This window comes from Molossus molossus, unplaced genomic scaffold (assembly GCF_014108415.1).
Source record: "Molossus molossus isolate mMolMol1 unplaced genomic scaffold, mMolMol1.p scaffold_m16_p_11, whole genome shotgun sequence".
Classification (NCBI taxonomy): domain Eukaryota; kingdom Metazoa; phylum Chordata; class Mammalia; order Chiroptera; family Molossidae; genus Molossus; species Molossus molossus.
Window position 1 is genome coordinate 95,829,946 of NW_023425346.1, and position 24,022 is coordinate 95,853,967.

General features: G+C 34.2%; 1 protein-coding gene across 21 annotated transcripts in view; it reads right to left on the minus strand.

The window, feature by feature from the left end:
• Window positions 1–739: 739 nt before the first annotated feature.
• Window positions 740–24,022, minus strand: part of CUL3 (cullin 3) — a 90,575-nt gene continuing 67,292 nt past the window's right edge. For 20 of the 21 annotated variants that reach the window (XM_036254920.1, XM_036254922.1, XM_036254926.1 and 17 more), the window contains 10 exons: window positions 19,944–20,089; window positions 19,031–19,207; window positions 17,425–17,595; window positions 16,803–16,910; window positions 13,196–13,320; window positions 12,221–12,317; window positions 10,555–10,689; window positions 6,780–6,966; window positions 4,192–4,337; window positions 1,359–1,828 (listed from right to left, as the gene is read on the minus strand). In XM_036254920.1, coding sequence (XP_036110813.1) covers window positions 1,697–1,828; window positions 4,192–4,337; window positions 6,780–6,966; window positions 10,555–10,689; window positions 12,221–12,317; window positions 13,196–13,320; window positions 16,803–16,910; window positions 17,425–17,595; window positions 19,031–19,207; window positions 19,944–20,089 — 1,424 coding nt within the window. In that variant the 3' untranslated portion in view covers window positions 1,359–1,696. Of the gene's footprint in view, window positions 1,829–4,191; window positions 4,338–6,779; window positions 6,967–10,554; window positions 10,690–12,220; window positions 12,318–13,195; window positions 13,321–16,802; window positions 16,911–17,424; window positions 17,596–19,030; window positions 19,208–19,943; window positions 20,090–24,022 lie in introns of all 21 variants that reach the window. The other variant, XM_036254929.1, reaches the window with a different exon arrangement.

Below are 24,022 nucleotides of genomic sequence, written 5' to 3' on the forward strand. Positions count from 1 at the left end.
TGTAGAGATTAAGAGCATAAGGTTTATAATTCTATAGTACAAATAAAGGCAAAATTAAATGCAGTCAAAGCATATTTGCAAGTCTAAAAGGAAAATTATAACCCAGGACGCATGGGGGAAAAGATTTATGTGGAGTTTTTAATCCATATTAGAATTCGGTTATTGTAACTTGACCATAAATTTAAACAGAAACCATCTTCTGAGACATACAGTCTAATAAATGTATCAACAGTATTGATAGTCAACAAAGGGTCAGTTATTGGAACTTATTAATAACATTTCATTTTTCTATCCAATAGAAATCTATAGTGGTTTGCCCCAATTACATATCTGAAACAATGTCTTATGAAAACAAAATGAGACAAAATTAAATAAAATTGAAGATAAAAATACTCTGAAGTTATTAAAAATAAAGCAAACTACAGTCCTTGGCAGATCAATCAGGTAAGAAACATTGGTGAAAGTTGGAAGCACAGGGTAACTGACACAAATCTTCAGCACAAAGCACATCTTTGAAAACATGAAACGATGACTTTTTGGAGGACAAGAGCTAAATATCCAAGAATCATCAGGTTTGAAAAATATTGCTTAATCACTTTCCAAAACAGAGTTAGCTGCAAGAACCGAAGATCTTGTTAAAAAATATCAAGGTAATCATATTTATTGCATCTTTAAAATGCATTTTGAAACAGAAAATTAACATGCACCTCAGCTTCACCAAAATATATATATTTAAGAGAGGGGAAACCGACGATATTTTATAAACAAAGTGTAGACTATGTGTGCTTTTCAAAGGGGCTGAATTAAATATAACCAGCTGCCAATGTTGTGCTCTGACATACTTGAATTAGTGGGTATGTGTATGCTAACTTCATTTATTTCTGTCAACAATAAACGAAATAAAAACACTGCCCTATACAATCCACTATTAGCAGTGAGTACAACAGCAAAAAATTATTGTACAATTTATACATACTAAAATATTTTCTTTCTCTAGAGATAATGCAGAACAAAACCTAATCATTATAAAACTCAATTTGGGAAATCTCAAATTACAATAGGGAAAAAACAAATCAGGGTGCGTATTGAGCCCAAAACAAAGGTTCCTGGTCATAAGGCGGTAAGATTAGTAAGTGCAAGTGGTAGGATAAAAGCATGCTCAAATTGTATGCTTGGGTCTTTGTATATTTATCAAACCTTTAAATTAAACAAGACTAGCTAAAGAAATGCCTTAAGCAGAGCAAGATAATTGGGAATTGTGTCATTTCTTTTACCATTTTTGTTACCCAACTTATACAATGCGCAAAGTGCTAAGCAACACTACAAAAACACATTTACATCAACACTGAAGACCTGGGGAAATGAAATCCAACAATTTTATTTTAATGAGCTGTATTTTCTAAATTTGTTTTATTTTTTTCCTGTTTTCATACAGTATTGAAAACAAAACGCGGCACATTCACATTTTCCCGAGGAACTGTAAAGATGATCTCTACAGGGATAAACGTCGTAAAGCCTGTAGCTCAATCAATTGACGTTGAAAACTCTCAAAGGGAGTAAAGGCTTGATCTGAATGGTCTAGAACATGTACTGTAATTTACTAGAAGAGATGGTTGTCTTAATATTTAATTACTTAAAAGAACTTCCAAGTCCATGCGAAGAGTACAGTCCAATAAATCAAATTTCTGAACGCATTTTATGCTACATATGTGTATACTTTGCGATCCTCAGGTGTTCGTGCCAAGTATTCTCTTTCAATAAGTCCTTCAATACGTTTCTTAATAACAACTGGACTTGGTAAGAATCGAGCCTTCAACTGCTGAGTTACCTAAAATAGAAGATATAAAAAACACACAAAAAATGATTTCTCACCAGAAAATTTAAAAAGATGTACCATTTCTATCTTAACACAAAAAGTTGTATCTTCGAATATAACTGATATGCCACTTGAAGACTCAGATCAATTTTAGTAATTTGATTAGCAAAGTTAAAAATACCAAAAGTTTAAAAAGGTCTTATTTGAAAATGTAATGTGAATACTAAAGTAGGTTAGAATTAGTTGGAATAGATCAGTAGGAATGTATACCACCTACAATTTAACCACCTGACTTCTGGGTTACCCTCTCAATTCACAGAGTTTGAATAGCACATGTGGAAGAGCACAACCTCTGGACCTGAACTGCCTGGACTTAAATGCCAGCTCTCCCGCTTACTAGCTCTGGGACCTTGGAAAAGTTATAGAACAAGAAGTTGCTGTGTATATTAAATGAGTTAACAGACGTAAATCTTTAGAATAATGCCTAGTCCCTAGTAAGTACTGCTGTTGCCATTCTTTTCTCCAACTGTTAGGGTTCTAAATTACTGTGACATCAGTTATCATAAAACAGCAACTATAGCGCAGATGAAGTCTGTGCACTAGTATCAGTCATTTTTGTATATATTAATTTATTTAATGCTCTTAGCCCCCTAAAATAGGTTGTCTAACTTCTTCAAATGAAGAAAATAAGCCAGGGAGGAAAACCTACATCTACAAGCAGTAAACAGAGCCAGCAGTCAGAGAAGAGAAGCCATCCCGTTCTTCCCCAAGTCCATGCTTTCCCCATGAATCCACCTCTCGCGGAGCAACCACCCATAACGTAAGCCAGCTCCTCTCTCACCCCTGCTGGATCAGTTCATTTCCCAAGGCCACAGCAAATTGATCATTCTTTGAAATTTGAAACTTCAGCATTTCACTCTCCAACTAAAATCTAGCGTCTTTCTAATATTATCATTCCAGTATCAATAAAACTTGTTCTCAATTCACCTGAGATCTCTAATCCTCTGACCCTTTCTTCCAAGCTAGTAATACCTTCTTTTGAGCTTATCTTCATCTCTGATGGGGTTTAGACTGCATACAAGATCATTTCAGCAACACACTCAACACTTCCCTCAACTCCTTGATTCCTTTGGTTCTATTCCATAAACACCCTTTCTATACTTACTACATCATTCAAAATCTACTACTCAGCTCCCTGTTGAGTCAAGTTGTAGTTTGTAATACCTTGTGTGTAGACTAGGAGGCAGCAAACCGCAGCCCACAGGCCTCATACAGCCCACTGCCCGTTTTATTAATTCTTACTAGTACACACAGCCACACTCATTTGTTATCTATGGTACTTTCATGCTACAACTGGTTATTAAAAATAAACAAAACAAAATCACAGTATGCCAATCTCTGAAATAGACTGATAACACAAATTTATAGTATTCAAAGTTCAGCAAGTTTCTGAGGACAATAACCTCACATCCTGTTTTACCTAGGGAAAGAGGACATTTCAATGAGAAATTCCTCAAACTCCCACCACACACATATGTTTACCCATATTTGTATCCATCCTTTATTATCACACACCCCTGCACCCTGTATTCTCAGGAAAAGGACTATTCAGTAACATCCCTGTTAACACACCTGCCACCTACCTGTGCTCTGTACAAGCCTCTCACCTTTCCTTTTACTTTGGTACCTTAATTATCCCCTAATTTCATTATTTCCCTTTTGTTTCTGAGCATTCCGTTTTTTCAACCCTCAGTTCCTACACATGCTCAATATTTTTCTATCTAGAAAAACAAAACCCAGAACCCCTCAACTCAACACTCAACCCTGTGGCATTCCTCTCTGCCCTTTCCTATGAGCTAAAATGTCAAAGGACAAGTTGCCATTCTCATGGTCACACCTCCATGCACCGCTCAAGGCACTGCCATCAAATACTCATCTTAGCAGTACAATGAAAATGCCTGGGAAAACTAACCAGTCACTTACCTAATTGCCAATGTGTCATAACTGCTTATTTGATTTGCTTTTTCCATAATTTTTGAAATTTGTGTCATGTAGACATTCAATAAATAACAATGATTAATTTTAGGAATAAAGGTATTTTGTTTCACACAAAAATATTAAATAGCAGTGAAAATTTTGTTTCCTCTTTGTGTGACAATATTCTATGATTTTCTTAACAAACATATTAGTTCTATAAGTGTGTACATATTTCGATGTATTGCTGTGTTTAGATATCAGGTGTCATGCTTTTTATAAGTATTACCTGATTACAGTTTCCTAATTTTAAAATTATATTGAAATCAGTTGAATGTTGTACTTTCCTAAATTTCGACTGGCAATGTTGTTTTGCTTTTCTGCCGCCTTAGTGTCCTCACCTCTGCTACTAACACGTTGTGTTGCATCTTCTTCCTAGATTTCATTATCCGCACTATAGCAGCTTCTATCTCATGTTTCCTGTCGTCATCTACTTTCTGCCTTGTTTCTTTCCTTTCTGGGTCAGATTCACCTTGTTTGGCAGCAACTAAAAGAGAAATAAAGGCATTTATGTGATTATCATGTAATTTCAAATGTAATGAAAAAAAAAGTGGTTTAAAAACAAACATTGTAAATTAGTAATGTCCACTGAGAAAAACCAATTTGAACCTGAATATATACATATACTCATTCCTAGTAAACAGCTAAAAAGTGCTTAATTCAGTGTTTAATATATATTTAAATAACAAGTAGTGATATAAAAATACTAAAATCCTAAATTATTCCTTTTAAACATTAGGAAACATTTATTTTTAAGGAGATAAGAAAAAAAAATTTATTTTTATAGAATATAATGATTCCTTTCCTGGAAGAAAAATGGTAGCTGGTTATCTTTAGTAGTTAAGTTAGCAGTCATTTTCATTGCCTGTGACTTCCAGGTCAACTAGTATTTCTACCACCTCAACTCCCTAATAAACCTCATCAAAGGTATCTCAGATAAGAGAATACCTGATAGATTACCAACTATAATTGTGGCTGTAATCTCTAACACTTAAAGAGGAAGAGAGAGCATGTACTGCCAAGATTTAGTTAGCTCAATAAATAATTAAAAAGTATCACTAGAATGTCAATTAAAGAAACCCCTTAACAGGGATTAAATATAGAAGTTCCTTTTCTCCTACAACTTCGCTGTAATTGAAGTAGCAGAGAAAGAATAGTAGTAACTAAATTTTGGCTTATTGGTGTTCAATAGAAGATAGATGTAAAGTTTCTGGTGGTAGAAATTGGAAAATTACAAAGAACCACATGAGATACTGCTGACTTAGTCACAGGCAAACCAGGCAACAGTACACTGCATAATTTAGATCCTTCTGGTGTGCATACCCACCTAGCTGTTTCTAACTAGAATCCCTTGGTTGAGAATTCTGCCTTCAGTGTCTTCCCAAGTTAAAGATAATCAATTTTAATGAAAGAGTAAAATTAGATTAAAATGGTCTACTAAGAAGATAATGCTTTTCTTCAAAAACGTTAATGTCATTTTAAAGATAGGTATTGCTTTAAACAGAACTAAATTAAAAAGAGACATACAAATTAATTTAATGTGAAAACCTTGACTGAATCCTGGATCCAAAGAGTTAAGGTATAAAAGACATTTTTGAGACAGTACAGACATACAAACACAGATGGTATATATAGCTGTACAGCATTATTAATTAAAAATTCATATGTCTTGCATTGGGAGAACTCGTTGGCACAGTTCTATTTTATTTTTTAATCTACATCTGTGTCCCAAAGATATAGGGTCAATCTTGGTGATGAAGATACAATGATATGGTTTTCAACTATGGAACAAAGCAATCAAGGCTCTGACAGATACATACCACCCTACTTTGCAAAACATACTGGATCTAATCAGGTTCAAAAAGGAAAACAAAAGTGTGGAATAAAGTTCTTGAATCAATGTATTCTGGCAAGCAATTGTATATTTAGCATTAAAACAATGAAAAAAAAACTATTTTTTACTAACATACAATGCAAATATAATTTTTTTTAAATAAAAAAAACTCTAGCCCTGGCCGGTTTGGCTCAGCGGTTCGAGTGTCAGCCTGCGGTCTGGAGAGACCTGGGTTCAGGTTCGGTTCCCGCTAAGGGCACGTACCTCAGCTGCAGTTTGTCCCCGGCCCTGGTTAGGTCGTGTGGGTGGCAGCCATTCGATGTGTCTGTCCCTTTCACATCGATGTTTCTCTCTCTCTCCCCCCCCCCCCCCCAACTCTGTCTGAACAAAAAATAGAAAAATGTCCTTAGGTGAGGATTAAAAAAAAAACTCTAGTCATTTAAAAATTTTTTCTTATTTCAAAAATAGTTTTATCACAAGATATATTAGCTGTAATAAATAAATTAGTACTGGGAAACTTATCTAATACTAGTTTTAAGACGAAGTAGAAAACTACATTAGAGTTTCAATTAAAAATAAGGCTGTACTAAAAACTGCTCACAACAGCGTCACTTCTTTTTTTTCCGAGTGAGAGAATATAAATTTTAAGGTTTTCAAACTTAAAAATATTCATCAAAATATAAATAGGTGCATCTAAAAGATCAATCTTTAAGATAGATAACTACCAAGTTTGAGAAATCTGTAAATCAGTTTCAAAACAGACATCCAAAGACAGTTACCCACTTAAAAAGAATTTATAAGTATATTATGTTCATAAAATTGTACTTTATGTGTCAAAAACCTATGGAAATAAATGTTATCACTTTCACCACTATGAATTACTTTTTAAAATGTTTTCTGTACTTGGATTCAATTGCATTTGATAGGAACACTCATCAATAAAAGCTTGCACTGGGAGCTTTTATGCAACCTTATGCATGACACATAGCACCAGAAAAGAATTACCTTTAAAAAAGGTAAAAAAAAAAAAAAAAATCAAACAAATAAGAATTTTTAGAGAAAAAACAATTTGTTTTAAGAGGAAAAATATAATACCTGTTTGAATCTTGACTCTGTGTAGTTTGGATGTGAACTGATCATTAACAGTGAATATGTGACCATTTTCTATTTCCTTTGACTTGGGTTCTTTGGTGAGAACCCGCTGCGTTGGTTTACCGCAGGCGAGGGACTGCAGGGCTCTAACAAGCTCCCTCTCAGGGATATCTGTTTCTTGTTGAATTTCCTGAAATTTCATCAGATTGACATAATTATAAATAGACACTTTAGCAGATTAAAGCTGATTAATTAGTAGAAAATACCAACCAGCAGTTAAAAAGGTAATCCCATTAAATAATTTGCGACCAAGAATTCCCTATTATGGTACTTCACTAAAATCTCATTAATTTGAAAAAAGATGAAAGGTGATTCAAATTACAAAATATTGAAAATATATGTACTTTTTTAGTTTCAGGAGACATAAGCTTAATCTATCTAAAAACATCATCCAGCAGAGAACATTAGGGACCTGCTTTAATATTTAGGTAAAAATAAGTGTTAACCAACATACAATTGCCACTTTTAGAAATACTCTACATCTTCCCTCTAAGTTCATCCACAACTTTCTTTTGCTTAGCAACTTCTTTTGTAGAGAGAAGCAAAGTAAGCATGAACTAAAGCCTTCTATCAGACAATCAAAATTTACTGCCTAAGTTGACCATATCTATTATCTGTGTGACCAAATAAAAAAAAATAAGTACTTGGTAATTAATACTAAATATAAAAAGCAATAGATTGTTTTGAAGTACAGGTGATAATTGTTGCTATATGTTATTAAGTAAAACAAAAGCATTTCAGGAAAGAATGAATATGGAGTTGACCCTTGAGTAACATGGGTTTGAATTGTTTGGGTACACACTGTGGATATTTGTCAATAAATACAGTTGACTCTTGGCATCCGTGGGTTTCACATCCACGGACTCAAACAACCTTGAATGGAAGACAGTATTTTTGCATTCCCATCAGTTTTACAGTCATGGCTGAATCTGGGAATGCAAAGGGCCAACGACTGTAGAGTCAAAATATACATGTGAATTTTCAACTTGGAGTGGGCAGCTAGCCCTGAAGCTCTACCTTGTTCAAGGGCCAACTGTATACATTTTAAAAATATGTTTTTATTTATTTTAGAGGGAGGGAGAGGAAGAGAGAGGGTAAGAGAAAGAAACATCAATGAAAGAGAGAAACTAATTGGCTGCCTCCTGCACACCCCCTCAACCCCCTACTGGGGATTGAACCTACATCCCAGGCATGTGTCCAGACTAGGAATCAAACCCGGCAACCTCTTGGTGCATGGGACGAAGCTCAACCAACTGAGCCACATCAGCCAAGGCTCAACTATGTCATTTTAAAATTCATTATAATCTTACATCAATGGGACATTAAGAGAATTGCATATGGATACGATTTAGTCGCTATACAACTAGAAAAAATGTATGATATAATAAGTCATACAACCAACTCTTACATTTTTCAGGTAGCTTAATTTGCTTAGAATATTTTTTCCATGAGAGGTGCAGATGAAAACATCCATGCTGTTAAAGATAATTTAATCCCACCTGTTTGAAAAAGCTTACAACGTCTGAGGTAAAGTATTCAATGCCTGCTTAATCAATATTCTTGGGACTCAATCATGTGTAACTTGTACTTGAAAAAATTAAGGTTATTACCTAAGACAGACAGATCTGGAAATATGTAAGAGTGACACATATTTGACTTAGCCACTGACCTAAGACACTTAGGTTTCAAACCATTTCCTTGAGGAATATCACATAAAAATGGTCATCTCTTAATTATACCCTTCACATAAATGGAAGTATGGAGATGAATAAGCCTAGAATTTAATCTTGCTCTTAATTTCAAACTTAAACTTATACCTTACTATGCTCACCTATATCTGAAAACTAGCTTTCAATTAAATATAAATACGGCAGTGATTTTAGCTTTTAAAAAATATTCATCCTTTATTTTAAATTTAAACTTAAGTATCACATGATCTTCATTTCAGCTACAACACACCCATTTAAAGATATGGGGGAAAAGAAAAAATAAATTAAAAAGCCAGCATATTAAAAGTTACAGTAAATTAACTTGAAATTAATCACAGTCATAAATGTAAAATCTAAAACTATAAACCACTTGAAGAAAACACAGAAGAAATTCTTTGCAATTTTGCGGTAGCTAATCATTTTGTAGATAGGATTATCAAAAGCAAGAACGATAAAAGGAAAAAAGGGGGCAATTGGACTTTGTCAGTATTGCTCTTTAAAATAGCCCAAATGCCCATCAACACATAAGTGGATATAAAGGCTGTGGTACATTCACACAATGGAATACTAGACGGCTGTAAAAAAGAAGGAACTCTTACCCTTTGTGAAAGCATGGATGGACCTGGAGATTATTATGCTAAGCAAAATAAGCCAGTAAGAGAAAGACAAGTATCACATGATCTCACTTATATGTGAAATCTAATCAACAAATTAAACTGACAAAATAGAGCCACAGGCATGGATGTATGGAACAGACGGACAGATCTCAGAGGAGAGGGGGTAGGGAGGACAGGAAGAGATTTACCAAAGAACATACATAAATGCATAGTCCATGGACAAAGACAATAAAGTGGTGAAGGCCAGGGGTGTAAGGGCCACTGGGTGAAGTGGGGCAAAGGGAGGAAAATGGGGGACATCTGTAATAGTGTCAACAATATAAAAAGAAAAAAAATACCACTTAGAAACTGAAAAGGCAAGTGACACATTGAGAAAATGTTCATAGGACACAAATCTGACAAAGAATTTGTATACAGAATTTATAAAGAGCTTTTAAAAACCTCAATAAAGATATGGACACCTCACTAACAAGACACATAAGTGGCACATGAACACATAAAGGATACTCAACATCATTAGTCATCAAGGAAAGGCAAACTAAATCCACCATGAGATACAATTACACATCAGTTAAAATGGCTAATATTAAAAAGATTGATAATACTAAATTTTGGAGAGTACGTGGGGCAACTGGAACTCTCCTAAACTGCTGGCTGGAATGTAAAATGGTACAACCACTTTGGGACACAGTTTGGCAGTTTCTTAGAAAGTTAAACATATATCCGTATTCATAACAGCCTCAATCTGATAACAACGCAAATACCCATCAACAGAAAACGTAGTAGTAGATTGATATAATGGAGTATCACTCAGTAATAAAAAGGAATAAACTACTGAAACTACATGCGCAACAAGGATTATTCTCAAAAACACTGTGCTATGTAAAAGAATCGGCACAAAAGCAATTCGTATTGTATAATTTCATTTATAGGAAATACTAGAGAGGCAAAACTAATCTATGGTGACACAAAGCAGGTCACTGGCCACCTGAATATGGGGACAGTGGGAGGAAATCGACTAGAAGGGAGTATAAAAATTTTGGGGGGTAATGTTCTATAGATTGTGATGGCAGTTACACAGGTACACACATCTCTTACAACTCAACAAATTGTGTATACTTAAATGGGGTATGTTTACTACATAAAACTTATACTTCAATAAAGTTGATTTTAAAAAGTCAAATGAAATGTGACCCAAAAAGTATATGATATTCATATAGTTCCATAGCTCAATTTCATGCTCTTTCCTCTCATGGTACTCAAAGGTTACTCAAACAGTAACAATAATCCTCAAATAATAACTCCAAAGGTTATTCAAATAATAAAAATTCAAGTAACATGTGAAAATTAGAAACAATACAATTGGTTAAAATTTATATAACCAACCCATACCTCAAACGTGTATTTTTCTCTGTTATTAAAGAGCATCAATATGGTCATCTGGAAAGTGGAGACTTGCAGTATGTGCTTCCGGGTATTAGAGCCAGTGACCTGCGCCCCTCCAACACCAACCTCAGATCCATCTTCCTGTTTTATTTTTTTAAAAAAACATAAAAAAGATACAATCATCTGGTAACTTTAACACTATGATTGAGAAATAACCCCTGTAATGACAACAAACCCCTCCTTTACAAAACAACATAACTTATTCCTATATAAAATACTTGAAAATATGTGTGTATGAACACACACACAAAATATTTAGGATTGTCATTTGTGTGTGTGTGTGTGTGTGAACATTTTAATTTTACAACTAACATTATTTTAATAGTACACCACAGAATAATAATGGACTTAAAAGACATCATTCCATTATACCACTACCAAAAGTTGTAGGGTTAGGTTTCTTTCTGTGTGGTCTGATTACAGTAAGAGACCAAAAGATAGCATAGGATGTGGGGAAAATCATCTGTTGCCCTTACAGCCTGTTCCTGCTCTATGACTTAAGTACAAAGCAGAAATTTAAGTCTTCAATAATTAACATACAAATTGTTTTAAAAATCTACTGATCTGTTTAATAAAACTTCAAAAGATAAAATGATTATTTAGGGGAAAAATCCTCTCCTTTAAAATAAAAACAAACAATAATTAAAAGTTGAGTTTTTAGTATCCTTGACCTTCCCACTTCCACTTAAATACAGGAAAGGGCAAAAGGAGGTTTTGAGTATGAGAAGCATAGAGTTATTCTTGTATTATTATTAATCACTGTATTATTTTCCATATGGACAGCTGTAAACCTACTGTTACCCCACCCTGTATGTAATAATTTCTAACATTATTCAACTAAATGAATTGTAAGGAACATTTCCCATTTCAGTTAAACATAAAAATTAGAATACATGTAGCTATTTTCAACAATATTTTTAAAAAACTTTGGTGTTATAGTGGTATCATATAAAACTACTAAAATTGTAATTATAATTATTTGCTGCCTAGATGACAACTCAGGTATTATTCTTTAATGTTTTGTTGGAAGCTTCTCATTACTTTATTTTAAAGTAAACGATCCTCATTTAAGTTATACCAAGCAATGAAAGTACTCTAAACCTTATAATTTTAGATATAAAAAAGTGATTTTTAAATGAAGGAAATTCACTAGTAAAGTGCTCATTTTAAAATAATCACTTTAGTAACCTTTTTTACATCTCACAAATCTCAAGTGTTAATGTTCCCACTTTTGACGGTTGAAAACTAGTAAGGACTATAAGAGACTAAGAATTTTGAAAAGGAACTCACAGCTTTGTATGCCCCCAAATCAACTTACATTTTATTATTTTATGCAATATGGTCTCAAGTCTAATCTTATAAATAAAATGTGTAATTATCTTATTATTTATTCCTTAAGAAAGCCTACTGGTATAATCTTCATACTGTCAAAGTTATTTAGCAACTGAGGGAACAGAGATCAATAAATCAAAGCCAAATACCCCCTTAAATATTTGAAATAGGTAGCGTAATAAGAGAAATAATTGACCTAAGTCAACAAAAATCACAAATCAGTTCTATACACTTATTTTAAGTTACTTATTATAAATATGTTCAAACTACCAGTATTTACCTTTTTAACTGGTCCATAGAAGGTGGCATTGAGATCTGCAGAACCCATATGATGCTGCAGTGTGAGCTGTCGACCACTGTGTTTCGCTAAGTAAAACCTTCAGCAAATCAAACCAGGTTTTAGAAAATCATAGAATTTACATATTTGAAATGATAAACTATAGGATAATAACGCTTAACAAACACATATGTAAAGGAGAGTTTAAAAGATAAAGAAAACCTTAAGAATAAAGTTCAGTTCCAATTTTTATTTACTTAATGCTCACTTGAGGACCTTTTTTTTTTTTTTTCATTTATCTTCAGATAGAGCCGGAGGGAGAGAATGAGGAAGAGAAAGAGAGGAACATTGATGTGAGAGAGACCCATTGAATGGCTGCCACCCACACGACCCCAACTGGGGCCGGGGACAAACCACAACCAAGGTATGTGCCCATAGCAGGAACCAAACCCGGACTCTCTGGTCCGCGAGCCGATGCTCTACACCACTGAGCCAAACCAGCCAGGGCTCAGATCCAATTTTTTACATAAGAGGAAACAAAACTGACAGGGAGGCAGAGCGAGATGCAGAGAAAAAAGACCTCAATTAGCCAGATATTACAGGAGAAAGGCAGCACACTAAATAACTTCTACTGGTACCCTTTTGGCCCTGGCCTGCTGCTCAGCCACTGCTGCTCGTAAGACCACCTTTCTCCACAGTAACCCAACAATTAACTTGCCCTAAATCAGTGGGAGACATCAACAATACAAACTCAATTCCTAACTATGCACTAATGTCAAAGGACATCAATAAAACATTCCTCTGAAAGGAGTTTATGCAATGCATATTAAAAGCATATAGGATAACCCTTTCTTTTGAACATGAGGTCAAAAAGTGGAATATATTCATCCTCAATCAGGGACACTACAAATGCTCATATTTATTTCAATTTTGGATAGTTATTTGTTCTTAGAAATACAAAGTTTGATCTACGTTTACCTTCTGAATATCTCAAAAGCATGTCTTGGTGCTGGTGGGATGTTGCACTTTGGTGTGGCTGACTGAGTGGGCCAATATCCTGTTGTGAGCACCCGAACCGTGAGATCAACACCACCTAAAGATACCTGTGTAAAGGAGAAAGAGACGTTCCCCAACAATGAACTAGAATCTGTTATCCGTTCCTGACAGACACTGTGTCAATTATCAAAGTAGTTAGCTCCATGCCCAATATGGAGCAAATAAAACATTATCTTCTTAAAGGTTCTTAGAAGCACCAGCGTTTTTCATATTTTAACTCTCGTGGAAAATATTTATAATTTTTGCTTAAGATGTTGACTTTAAAACACTGAACAATGGACAGTTGTTAGCATGTAAACAAAGGATTACTAGTGTCACTGAGAAATGCAAAGTTTTGGTCCTGAAGCTTTTTTAGATAAAATGTTAAGTGGTTATATCTGTGTTATTTTAAAGAAAATTCTAGGATACTATCTCTCATCTCAGCTTTTAACACATAAAACATATTCCTATCCCATTCACATTTGAAGTAGTTTATCAACCTGTTTTTGCTTGTAGTTTACATTCTAACATCTTTGTTTGCACAGGACACTAGATCCAGTTCTACACAGTAGGTGCTCTATGAATATTTGAATAATAGATAACTACCACCTCTACAAAATATATGCTAGCGTTACTGTCACATTAGATATGTTCTTTTTAAACAAAGTAAATTTTTATGAAAACAAAAATAAGGCACATCAAACAAATCTTAAAGGTGAAATAGTATCTTTATTATACTATTTGTTCTAAATTATTGCATTTTTTCTAGCCTGAATGATTTAGTGACATAGATTTCTAAAAGGAAGAAATGAGCTTATAAAAAAATATCATAAAGTATTATTCCAAACTCAGATTTCTTCACAAATACCTACTAAATGATTACCCCATTTTACAGCAACTAAAACTCGAAATCTTAGAGATGATACATAGGAGGGGACCTTAGCAGAAGCTCTCAGATACTGAACTGAGAAGGGCTGAGAACCGTTGGCACTTTGCCAAGTTGGGGGATGGACTCTTAATCTGGTTCAATCCATCCCAAACAGTAGTCTTTGATCTCTTCTTCCACATAGCCACACAAAGACTTAATCTTCAAGTCTTAAAATGCCATGTTTTAAAAGAGGCCTACACTCTGATCAATTCTCTCAGAGATTTCCTCTGTATGTTCTATCACCAGCTACAATGCTGTACGTTTCCTGATCTTGTTTACCATCTGTCTCCCGATTAGAACGTTAACTCCATAGGGTAGGGAATTTTGTCTGTTCCCTTTTCTGCCCTAAGCCCAGTGCCTAGAACAATGCTTGGCATAGAGAGAACTTAGTGAATTATTTGTTAACTGGAAAAGAAAAAAATGAAAGAGCCTCAAAGAACTATTACTCTAGTGGTTTTTGTATCTTCCTTTCCTCACTCTTTTAGTAATATTTTGAAGCCATTAAGCTTATATCCAAAGACAGCACATGACAGAGGCAAGTACAGAGAGACAGAGGTTCCAGAAAAGTTCTGTCAGGGTATATGACTTCCTGATGTAAATAAACAAATATTATAGCAAGGTGGCTTTACTACCCCACCCTCATTTTGAAAATAAAAACATAGGGAAAATGGACTAACACACTTAAGTTACTTTCAACATAATAAAGATGATTTATCTAAATAAAGTATACCTCCAGTATTATGAGAACTTTAGGAAAGTACTCATGACTTCTAAAATTAAATGTAAGAGTCACTCTCTTTGTATATTTCAATAAGCCAAGATGTTATAGAGAATCCCCTGCTTGACAATTGGTGATATTTTAAAAGTGCTGAAAGATTTCAGAAAGCTCAGCATTTATTTGATTACTCTGTCATCAAATCTTTCTAATGTAGGTTAAGGCTTAGGATACTTAAGGCTTATGGCCTTAGCATAAACAATTATAAAATGTCAAGAAATGCATGCAAATAATGGCCTTACAGTAAGTAGAAGCTGCAACTGAATTAGCAGATTATATAACTCTGGGCATCTTAATAAGTACTCTACTTATTGTAGCTAACAAATTATTAAATATTCAACCACACAGTGAAGTAGATAGATTTTTTTAAATTAATTAATTAATTTTTGTTATGGATGTTTCTCTTTTTTCCCCCACTGATACCCCCTTCCCCCCCTTCCTGCCCTGTCCCCAGCTTTGTTGTCCATGTCCACTGTTCATGCATACAAGTTGAAGTAGATATATTTGAATAACGAAAATGAAAGAATAGAAAATTTACAAACTTTGTAACAAAACAAAAAAAAATCTGTTGAAAACATGTTCAACAGTCACCACTCCTTTTTTAAATGAAACAATAGCAACAAAATGATCAAGAGTAAATAATATAATTTTCGTATCAAAAGGCCTTGAAGTATCATAGGCAAGTAATTAAACAGGAACAGTCCCTCACAGATGGTTTCAAATAGATTATATGACCAGGTTACTTCCCTATATCCCTCAATATGTGCAAGATTAGTGGAAGGCAAAAATTAACAGAAAAAAGTTATATCACATGAAAATATAATACATCAATATATTAGACAAATTGAAATAGAAATCCCTAAACAATCTAAAAAATACTAAGATAATCACATTATTCAGTTCCTGCCCACCTCAAATTTCTCTACATCACGCACCTGTATCTTTCTTGCACTCAGCTCTTCTCCACTGTACACATTATGAGGGAAATCATTATATAACTACCTACAATGAAGAGGGACCACACATCCCTTTGGGTCATAATTCCTTAATATGTACTTGTCCATTTCTACAGAATTAGCTATTTCCACATACTCTGTTTGTTATGAGACTGGAAGACCACAGAAGCGATAATCTAATACTTAAATATAAAAGACCTATTTTTAAAAAATGGTTGTGACATGTCTTAATTACAAAGTGATATGCAGTCACTTGAGAAAACTTAAATAAAAACTGTGCAAATCTCTAAATGTAAGGTAAAGTTGAAAAACAGTTCAAAAAAGAAACAAAATTCTGCACTTTATTAAATCCTCACAAAACCCCACCAGACTCCAAAGCCATACAAGCTGCAGCTCGCTGCCTCCTGGGAATCACACTACTGTCTGAGTTTTTATACTCGGCTCACCCCCCACCAATGCTGAGGATGTTGGGCCCATTTAGTATCAATTAAATAGGAGCTCACAAAGGTAGCACAATCCTGGGGCAAAGTGAAAGGACAAGAACTATAACTCAGTAAGTTTGCATAAGCCCACTATTCTTTCCATAATCTATAACAGCAGAATCATTTTATTTATTAAATTTTCAGCACATTTCTTCCAGTGGGACAGATAAACTAAGTTTTAGAAGAATAAAAAAAATAATAATTTAAACATTAATATTTAGAAAAAGAGGTTACCTAGGGGAAAATAATTTTTAAAGTACTCACAGACAATACATATGCTATCACTTACTGACATACTTACAAATAACAACAGCAGTTCAGTTATTTAATATATGGATGAAACTGTCCATTACCAAGAACTTTACATAAAAACATATATATGAAAGTAGAAATTAAAAGAGAATCTTACCCCAGTTGCCTGCAGATGTTGCCGGAATTCATCCATAGTTGTGTTTGAGATGCTCATATCCCTAAACATTCCTTCCAGTTTTGATGTGAACTGACATCCACACTCAGTCTGTGGTAAAAAAAAACACACAAATATACACTAATAAATGATGGGTTTTTTATGACAAAACTTACAAAGAAATAAACTATTCCATGTTATTGTTACCATGTCTAAATTTTTTCAATAGTTAAAAATAATCCAAGTATTTTATTTTAAAATTCAGATTCCCAGTCTCTTTTGGAGGCTCCAATAAACTCCTAAAGGCAGGGGCCCAAAACTGTGTGTTAACAAGCACCTCAAGTGATACGGGTAAGTGGTCTATGGACCACACCTTTGTGACAGAACCATATACCAAGTCCTTTTGTTTCCCTTGCACTAATCCTACCCACATCACCATGAATGTGCCCTGACACACCAAGAGAAATTCCACCAAATTCTGAATGTCCGAGAACTTGAATAAATATAAGTACAGCTTTATTAATTTATAAAAAGTATTTTAAATCAATTAAATACTTCCCAATCAAGTGTTGCTGGTGTTCAATCATGGGCCAAACATTAGTTAGGTACATTCCATTTATCTTACCTTTAACTTAGATATCATATTTTTTTCAGAGTCATCAGAAACACTTTTATTTGTGAGAAGTCTCCTTGCCAAGTGTTGTTTATAATAACGTTCAAATACATCTTTTTCTTGCATAAACCTAAAAAGGACCATTGCCTTATCCAATATTGTTTCTACTTCTTGTTCTGTTAGCTGCAAAATCAATTAATTCCAAAATTTTAGTTATACAAAAACAGCACTACAGTTCAACAGTTTAAAAACAATACAATGACAACAAATATAAATATCTGGTTGAGCTATGTCAGGAGGGATCTGGTTAGAGAAGGTGCCTACTTCATAGAGTAGCATACCACAATTCTTACATCCTGTTCTAGTGCAGTATTACTTAGGGGTTGATGTAGAGTTCTATTTCTTAGAGGGCTACCACTGAAATGATATGGCTAGACTAAAGGATGATAAAACCCTGGCCAGTAAGGCTCCATGGTTAGAGCGTTGGCCCATGGACCAAAAAGTCATGGGTTCGAACCCCAGCCCCAGGAGTCATGTGTGAGGCAACCAACTGATGTCTCTCTGTCACATCAATGTATGTCTGTCTGTCTGTCTGTCTGTCTGTCTGTCTCTCTCTCTCTCTCCCCCTCCTTCCCTCCTACTCTACCTAAAAAGGAGAGAAAAAAAAAAAAATCAATGAAAATGTATCCCGGGGTGATAATTAAAAAAGTAAAATAATAAAGACGAAGAATAGATGAAATACAATTGTAATTGCAAAAAGAGTATTTTATGATACCTTTACATAATATTTAGGCAGGAACTTACACAGCCAAAAGACAGGTATTTTCATATTAGGTCATTCAAAATCTAAATTGTGCACACAAAAGGATGATAATTTGTTATAATTAAAAAAATAAAAAGGCCCCTTGCCCTTATCTTTAAATAATGGAAAGGTGATATGTGGCAGGTTGTATTAAGCTTATATTAAAATATATGGAAGATTAAACAAATGTGTCTTTTTATTCTGTGTCTTAATCTTTCTTCTGTTTGTTTCTGTTACATACAGAACCCTATAAAACCTGTGGTCATTTGTGCTTTTCTCATTTGTCTCAAATTCCAAGGTTAGGTAAAAAAGCAATCACAACATGCTCAATTTAATTTTCTACGCTATATTGAGCTTCCAAGGTCCCAGATACACAATAAAAGTTTGAAACCGAGCTTCCATATATGCGTTCAAACTATTTTCTGATAGTTATTCTAGTGTCTGTCTTCAAATTCTTGGCATCCAAGTATTATTTGATACATGACCCCAAGAACCAGATGAGAGCAACAACATTCTGTGCTATGGATAGTTGTTTTCTAATTCCTATGATCTCTACAGCGTATCAAACCCTCAGTCTAAAGACTTCAACAACTATAGCTGTGTAGCTGTTTGTTTTTACACATTAAGTAAAATGTCAAAGTACCTCTGGCCATTTTGAATACCGTAACTAATCCTTTTACCCTTAAGCATGGGAAAGGGCTATGCTTATTTTTATACCTACAAAATCCCCTAATTTTATATTTGATTACCTAAGTTTATTATAATTTTATATCTATAAGTAAAATTTAAATGTATTTTTAAATACATTATACTTACCCCTTTAACTCCCTTTTTCAACTTATCATCAATAAATAATGAGAGGTATTCAGGGGACCTGGAGTTGAGGTTGAGAAAATACTCAAAGTCACCCGCAATAGTTTGTTTAAAGAGCCGGTCATTATTAAATGATTCCTGCAGGAAGCGATCAAACCTACTCTTCAGATCCAATAAGCCCTTCCAAATAAAAACAGAGGAATTTAAGATGCATTATAATATTTTTTTTAGAAACAATACACGTATGAACGTGCATGTTTATTTTAACCTTGACGGTAATATAAATGTGTGCATTCAGTGTTAAACTTACAGATTCTATATTATTTTCAAGCCTTTATCTAAGGCTGTATTAAAAATGTCAGTGATGAGAAGTATGCTATCTTCCATTTATGTATTACTTTACTGAAGATGAATCAATGAACATCCTCACTTGTTTCTTTCTCTCCATCGTCTGTCTTTACTAAATGGGCAAGCCTGAGAAAACCAGCTTTAAAAATATACCACAAAAGCCAATTATTTATTAAAACATGAAAAACTTGGGGCATAATTTATTCCTATTATTGCTTGAAAGCAAAACATTTTGAAACAAAAGGTATTTAACACGTGGTTTTTTAACACACTAAAATGTATTAACACTTAGGCATATAAAAAAGTACAAAGGAATAACTTTCATTCTTAAGACTATTTAAACAAGGTCTTTACCATTCACAATGAATGAATGGAAGTAGCTGAATCTGGCTCCCTGATATAAATATACTTTCCAAATATCTAAAATATTTAGGATAATTACACATATTAGTTTAACATGGGGACAATTAAGTCAGAAATACATAATACATGGCAGAGTAATAGTGGCCTTTTTAGCACCTGTCAACATTAATCATAAACTTAAAGAGAATCTTCTGTATCTACTTACCTGGATATAGTCAACAGGATTCTTTCCTTCGCCTTCCTCAGAAACCAGGGCTTTACCCTGCTCCCTCAAATAGGAACTCATACACTCACACATTGTTTTCAAACCATTTGGCACACGACTAAATAACTTGTACATGCAAGCAAGGTCTGCAATCAGAAAGCAAACATAAATTGGCTACATTTAAGATTAAGGAAAAAAAATTTAAATCTCTGTTCTTGCTGATTTGTGATATTTAAACTTATGTCTCCATTACAATCATTTGCTCACATGAAAAAAACTACTAAAAAAAAAACAACAAAATAGAAAAAAGGCAAAAAACAGGCTAGTTAATGGTTATTATTGCAATTTATGATATAGGTTTCAGATGAGACGCTTTGAAAGCATCAATAAAAAATCACAGCAGTTTTAGTTTACATGGAAAAGATGTCCAAACAGCATAACAATCAAAGCCATAAAAATAAAAACTACAATTTTTAGTTCCTGCAAATTTATCCTATATAATTCGAATCTAGAACCTAGTATTACTACAAATGATATATCAAAAGGATAACTTTGCCCTGGCCGGTTTGGCTCAGCGGTTAGAGCATCAGCCTGTGGTCCAGAGAGACCCGGGTTCAGTTCCTGCTAAGGGCACGTATCTCGGTTGCAGTTTGTCCCCGGCCCTGGTTGGGTCATGTGGGAGGCAGCCACTTGCTGTGTCCCTTTCACATCGATGTCTCTCTCTCTCTCTCTCTCTCTCTCTCTCTCTCTCTCTCTCTTCCTCTCTCTCCCTCCCACTCTATGTGAACAAAAAATGGAAAATTGTCCTCGCGTGAGGATAAAAAAAAAAAAAAGATAACTTTAATTATGGTGAAATTTGTAGTCAACGTAATAAAGAAGAAAATTTAAAACCAATTAAAGTCTTATTTTTAAGCATGTCTACTCCGAAAGTTCAAACAATAACCATTCATATCATAAGTTCCCATTCTTTAATATTTTTCTCAGAGCAATCTGAAAGATTTCCCAGGTGATGTCTTACAACCAAGATCTGTATTTTAAAAATTGGTTTATCTCACCATCTTGTTTTTAATTAGAACGAAAACTTTAGACTCTGTCCATTTTGTATATCATTTTTACAAGATTAAAATGTGGAGGTGGAATACTGCTTTTCCATATGACTAGTGTTTCTTTGAAATAAGAACTTGTAGGAAGACACTATAGTGTCAGAATTTACAATGATATAAAAAAAGTTTTATAATGAAAAACTCTTGAAAATAGAGTTAAAACAATTTCTGTATCAGAGGCTGAGAAATATTTTAGATCTGTGAGGCACATGTAGTCTCTGTTGCTATTCAACTTTGTCAATGTGCAAAGAAGCCATAGGTAACACGTGAATAAATGGGAATAACTGCGTTTCAATAAAACTTTGTTTATTAAATCCTTTAAATTTATATAATTTCATATGTAATAAAACATTATTTTTTTTATTATTTTCCCAGCCAAAACTGGTGGTGGGCCATATTTGGAAAACAGGCTATAATTTACCTAGGCTGGTCTGTATTTACAAGAGAAATTTAGATCCTAAAAATTAAGTATGTATTTAAAAAATACAATTTTTACAAAAAGGGCTTCTAAAATTTGTTTCAGTGACTTGCAAAAGCAAATTTATTTAAAAATAAGTTTTCATCAACAATGTATGTCCAAATATTTACATACAACAAAGCTTATAGTTTCTCACATTTAGCACACAACCAAATTTCCCATGTTAAAAGCAGGTATTACAAATTCAACAGTATGGACATATACTAAGAGTAAATTTGGCATTTCAAATACCTTTAATAAGATGGTTCCCAACTTACCTATTTTGTTCCTATGCTGTCACAGTTGTGCTTAATTATATGTAAACTGATACAATTTCATTGTCTTTTACTGTATATAAATGTACTGTGTAGTGGAGGATGCAAAAGAGAAAATGAAAAATACCTAGCATTCAAAATTTAAGTATCATTTTTTCTGTACATAAAACAACAATACAATGAGATGTCATTTGAACTTAATTTCATAGTACTATCTGCATCTGATTATCAGTCCAATGCACCCTTTATTCATGGTGGGAGAACTATTTTTCACTTTGAAATATTTGGTTTCATAATGGTGAAGCTGTGCCCTGACCTATTCTCGACATAATGCTCAAGAGAGCGGCTAGCAAAATTAAAACACTGGGCAATTAAGTGTCTAGTGCAAAGTCAGGAAAACTGAAGACAGGATTTTACAATTTAATTTAGAATCGCAGAGAGTTGTTTTCTTGTTGAAGACATTAAGCGCTAAATAGAGAACTAAGTGTGGTATTTCTTCATTCCTGTACTTATTAAGCACTTGTCATGTGTCAGGCATACTTAATGCCTTTAACTCACATCTCCATCCATGCAGGTTACAGAGATACTGTGATTCAGGCATGTCTAACAACCTCTCCATCAAACATTTCATAGTCCCTAATCTTCAACCCACTTAAACTTTCCCCTCCCACCTGCCTCAGGTAGGTGAGAAAAAAATCAATGCAATAACTAAACAGTACATTAGAAAATTTATGGATTCTAGTTTTAAGTAGAGAAAATACTTTTTATAAATTCCAAATCTGCCAGGGACCATTTAGATCAGGGGTCATCAAACTGTAGTTCATAGACCAAACACAAATATAGCCCATTGTCTTTTCTGTACAGCTTATGAACTAAAAATGGTTTTCACATTTTTAAATGGTTGAAAAAAAAATCAAATGAAGTTTTATAGAAACATAGTCAAGCTTATTCTTTTGTGTTATTGTCTATGCCTACTTTCTCAATATACCACAGAGATAAGTAGTTTACTGTGTGGCCCACACACCTAAAATATTTACTATCTGCCCCTATACAAGAAAGTTTGCTAGCCCTGGCAGGTTTGGCTCAGCGGTTGGAGCGTTGGCCCACGGTCCAGGGAGACCCGGGTTCGGTTCCCGCGAAGGGCATGTACCTTTGTTGCAGTTTGTCCCCGGGCCTGGTTGGGGTCGTGCGGGTGGCAACTACTCTAGATGTGTCTCTCTCACATCAATGTTTCTCTCTCTCTCTCTTCCTCCCTCTCTCTGTCCTGCTCTATCTGAAGATAAATGCAAAAATGTCCTCGGGTGAGGATAAAAAAAGTTTGCTAACCCAACTTAGATCTTAGACATTCAGAAGTAGGTTATTTTATTGAAAAAAATTTTTTTTCTTTATTAATTTTTAGAGAGAGGAAGAGAGAGGGGGAGAGAGAGAGATAGAAACATCAATGAGAGAACAGCTTTTGGCTGTCTCTTGCATGCCCCGCACTGGGGATCAGGCCAACAACCTGGACATGTGTCCTGACCAGGAATCAAACCAGCAACCTCTTGGTGCATGGGTCAATACTCAACCACGAGTAGCTTATTTTAGAAAATATGACAAACATACTTAAAATGATTTTTGTTTTGTTGCCTTTAGAAAAATGGTTTACCAAAGGGTCTTTTAAAATGTCACATTTTGGGGTTTATTAAAATCTACAGTTATGTACAACTTTTTAGAAAATTATTACACACACAGAAACATAACCATTTGAAAACACAAAGCAAAAATTCTAGTCAACTTGCAGTGGCTCTCAACCTTTCTAATGCCGCGACCCTTTAATACAGTTCCTCATGTTGTGGTGACCCCCGACCATAAAATTATTTTCGTTGCTACTTCCTAACTATAATTTAGCTACTGTTATGTCTTAGGTGACCCCTGTAAAAGGGTCGTTCAACCCACAAAGGGGCCGTGACCCACAGGTTGAGGACACGTGGGACAAGCTCTCTTTCACCATCTTTCTTCTCCATTACTTACACCCTCCTTTGCTTAAAATTATTCACAGAAAAATTCTTTTCTTTCCCTACCTAGGTCATTACCCCAAATAGGCAATACATATTTCTTCTATAAGAAGGGGCTAAAATATAGCTAAGACTTCATCTAAGAAGGAGAATAGAAAAGTACTAAGCTTATTTTTCAATATCATGTTAGTGATTTATTTATAAAGTCACAGTATTAAAGCAAAGCTTTAGAAATTAAGAACAAGGACAA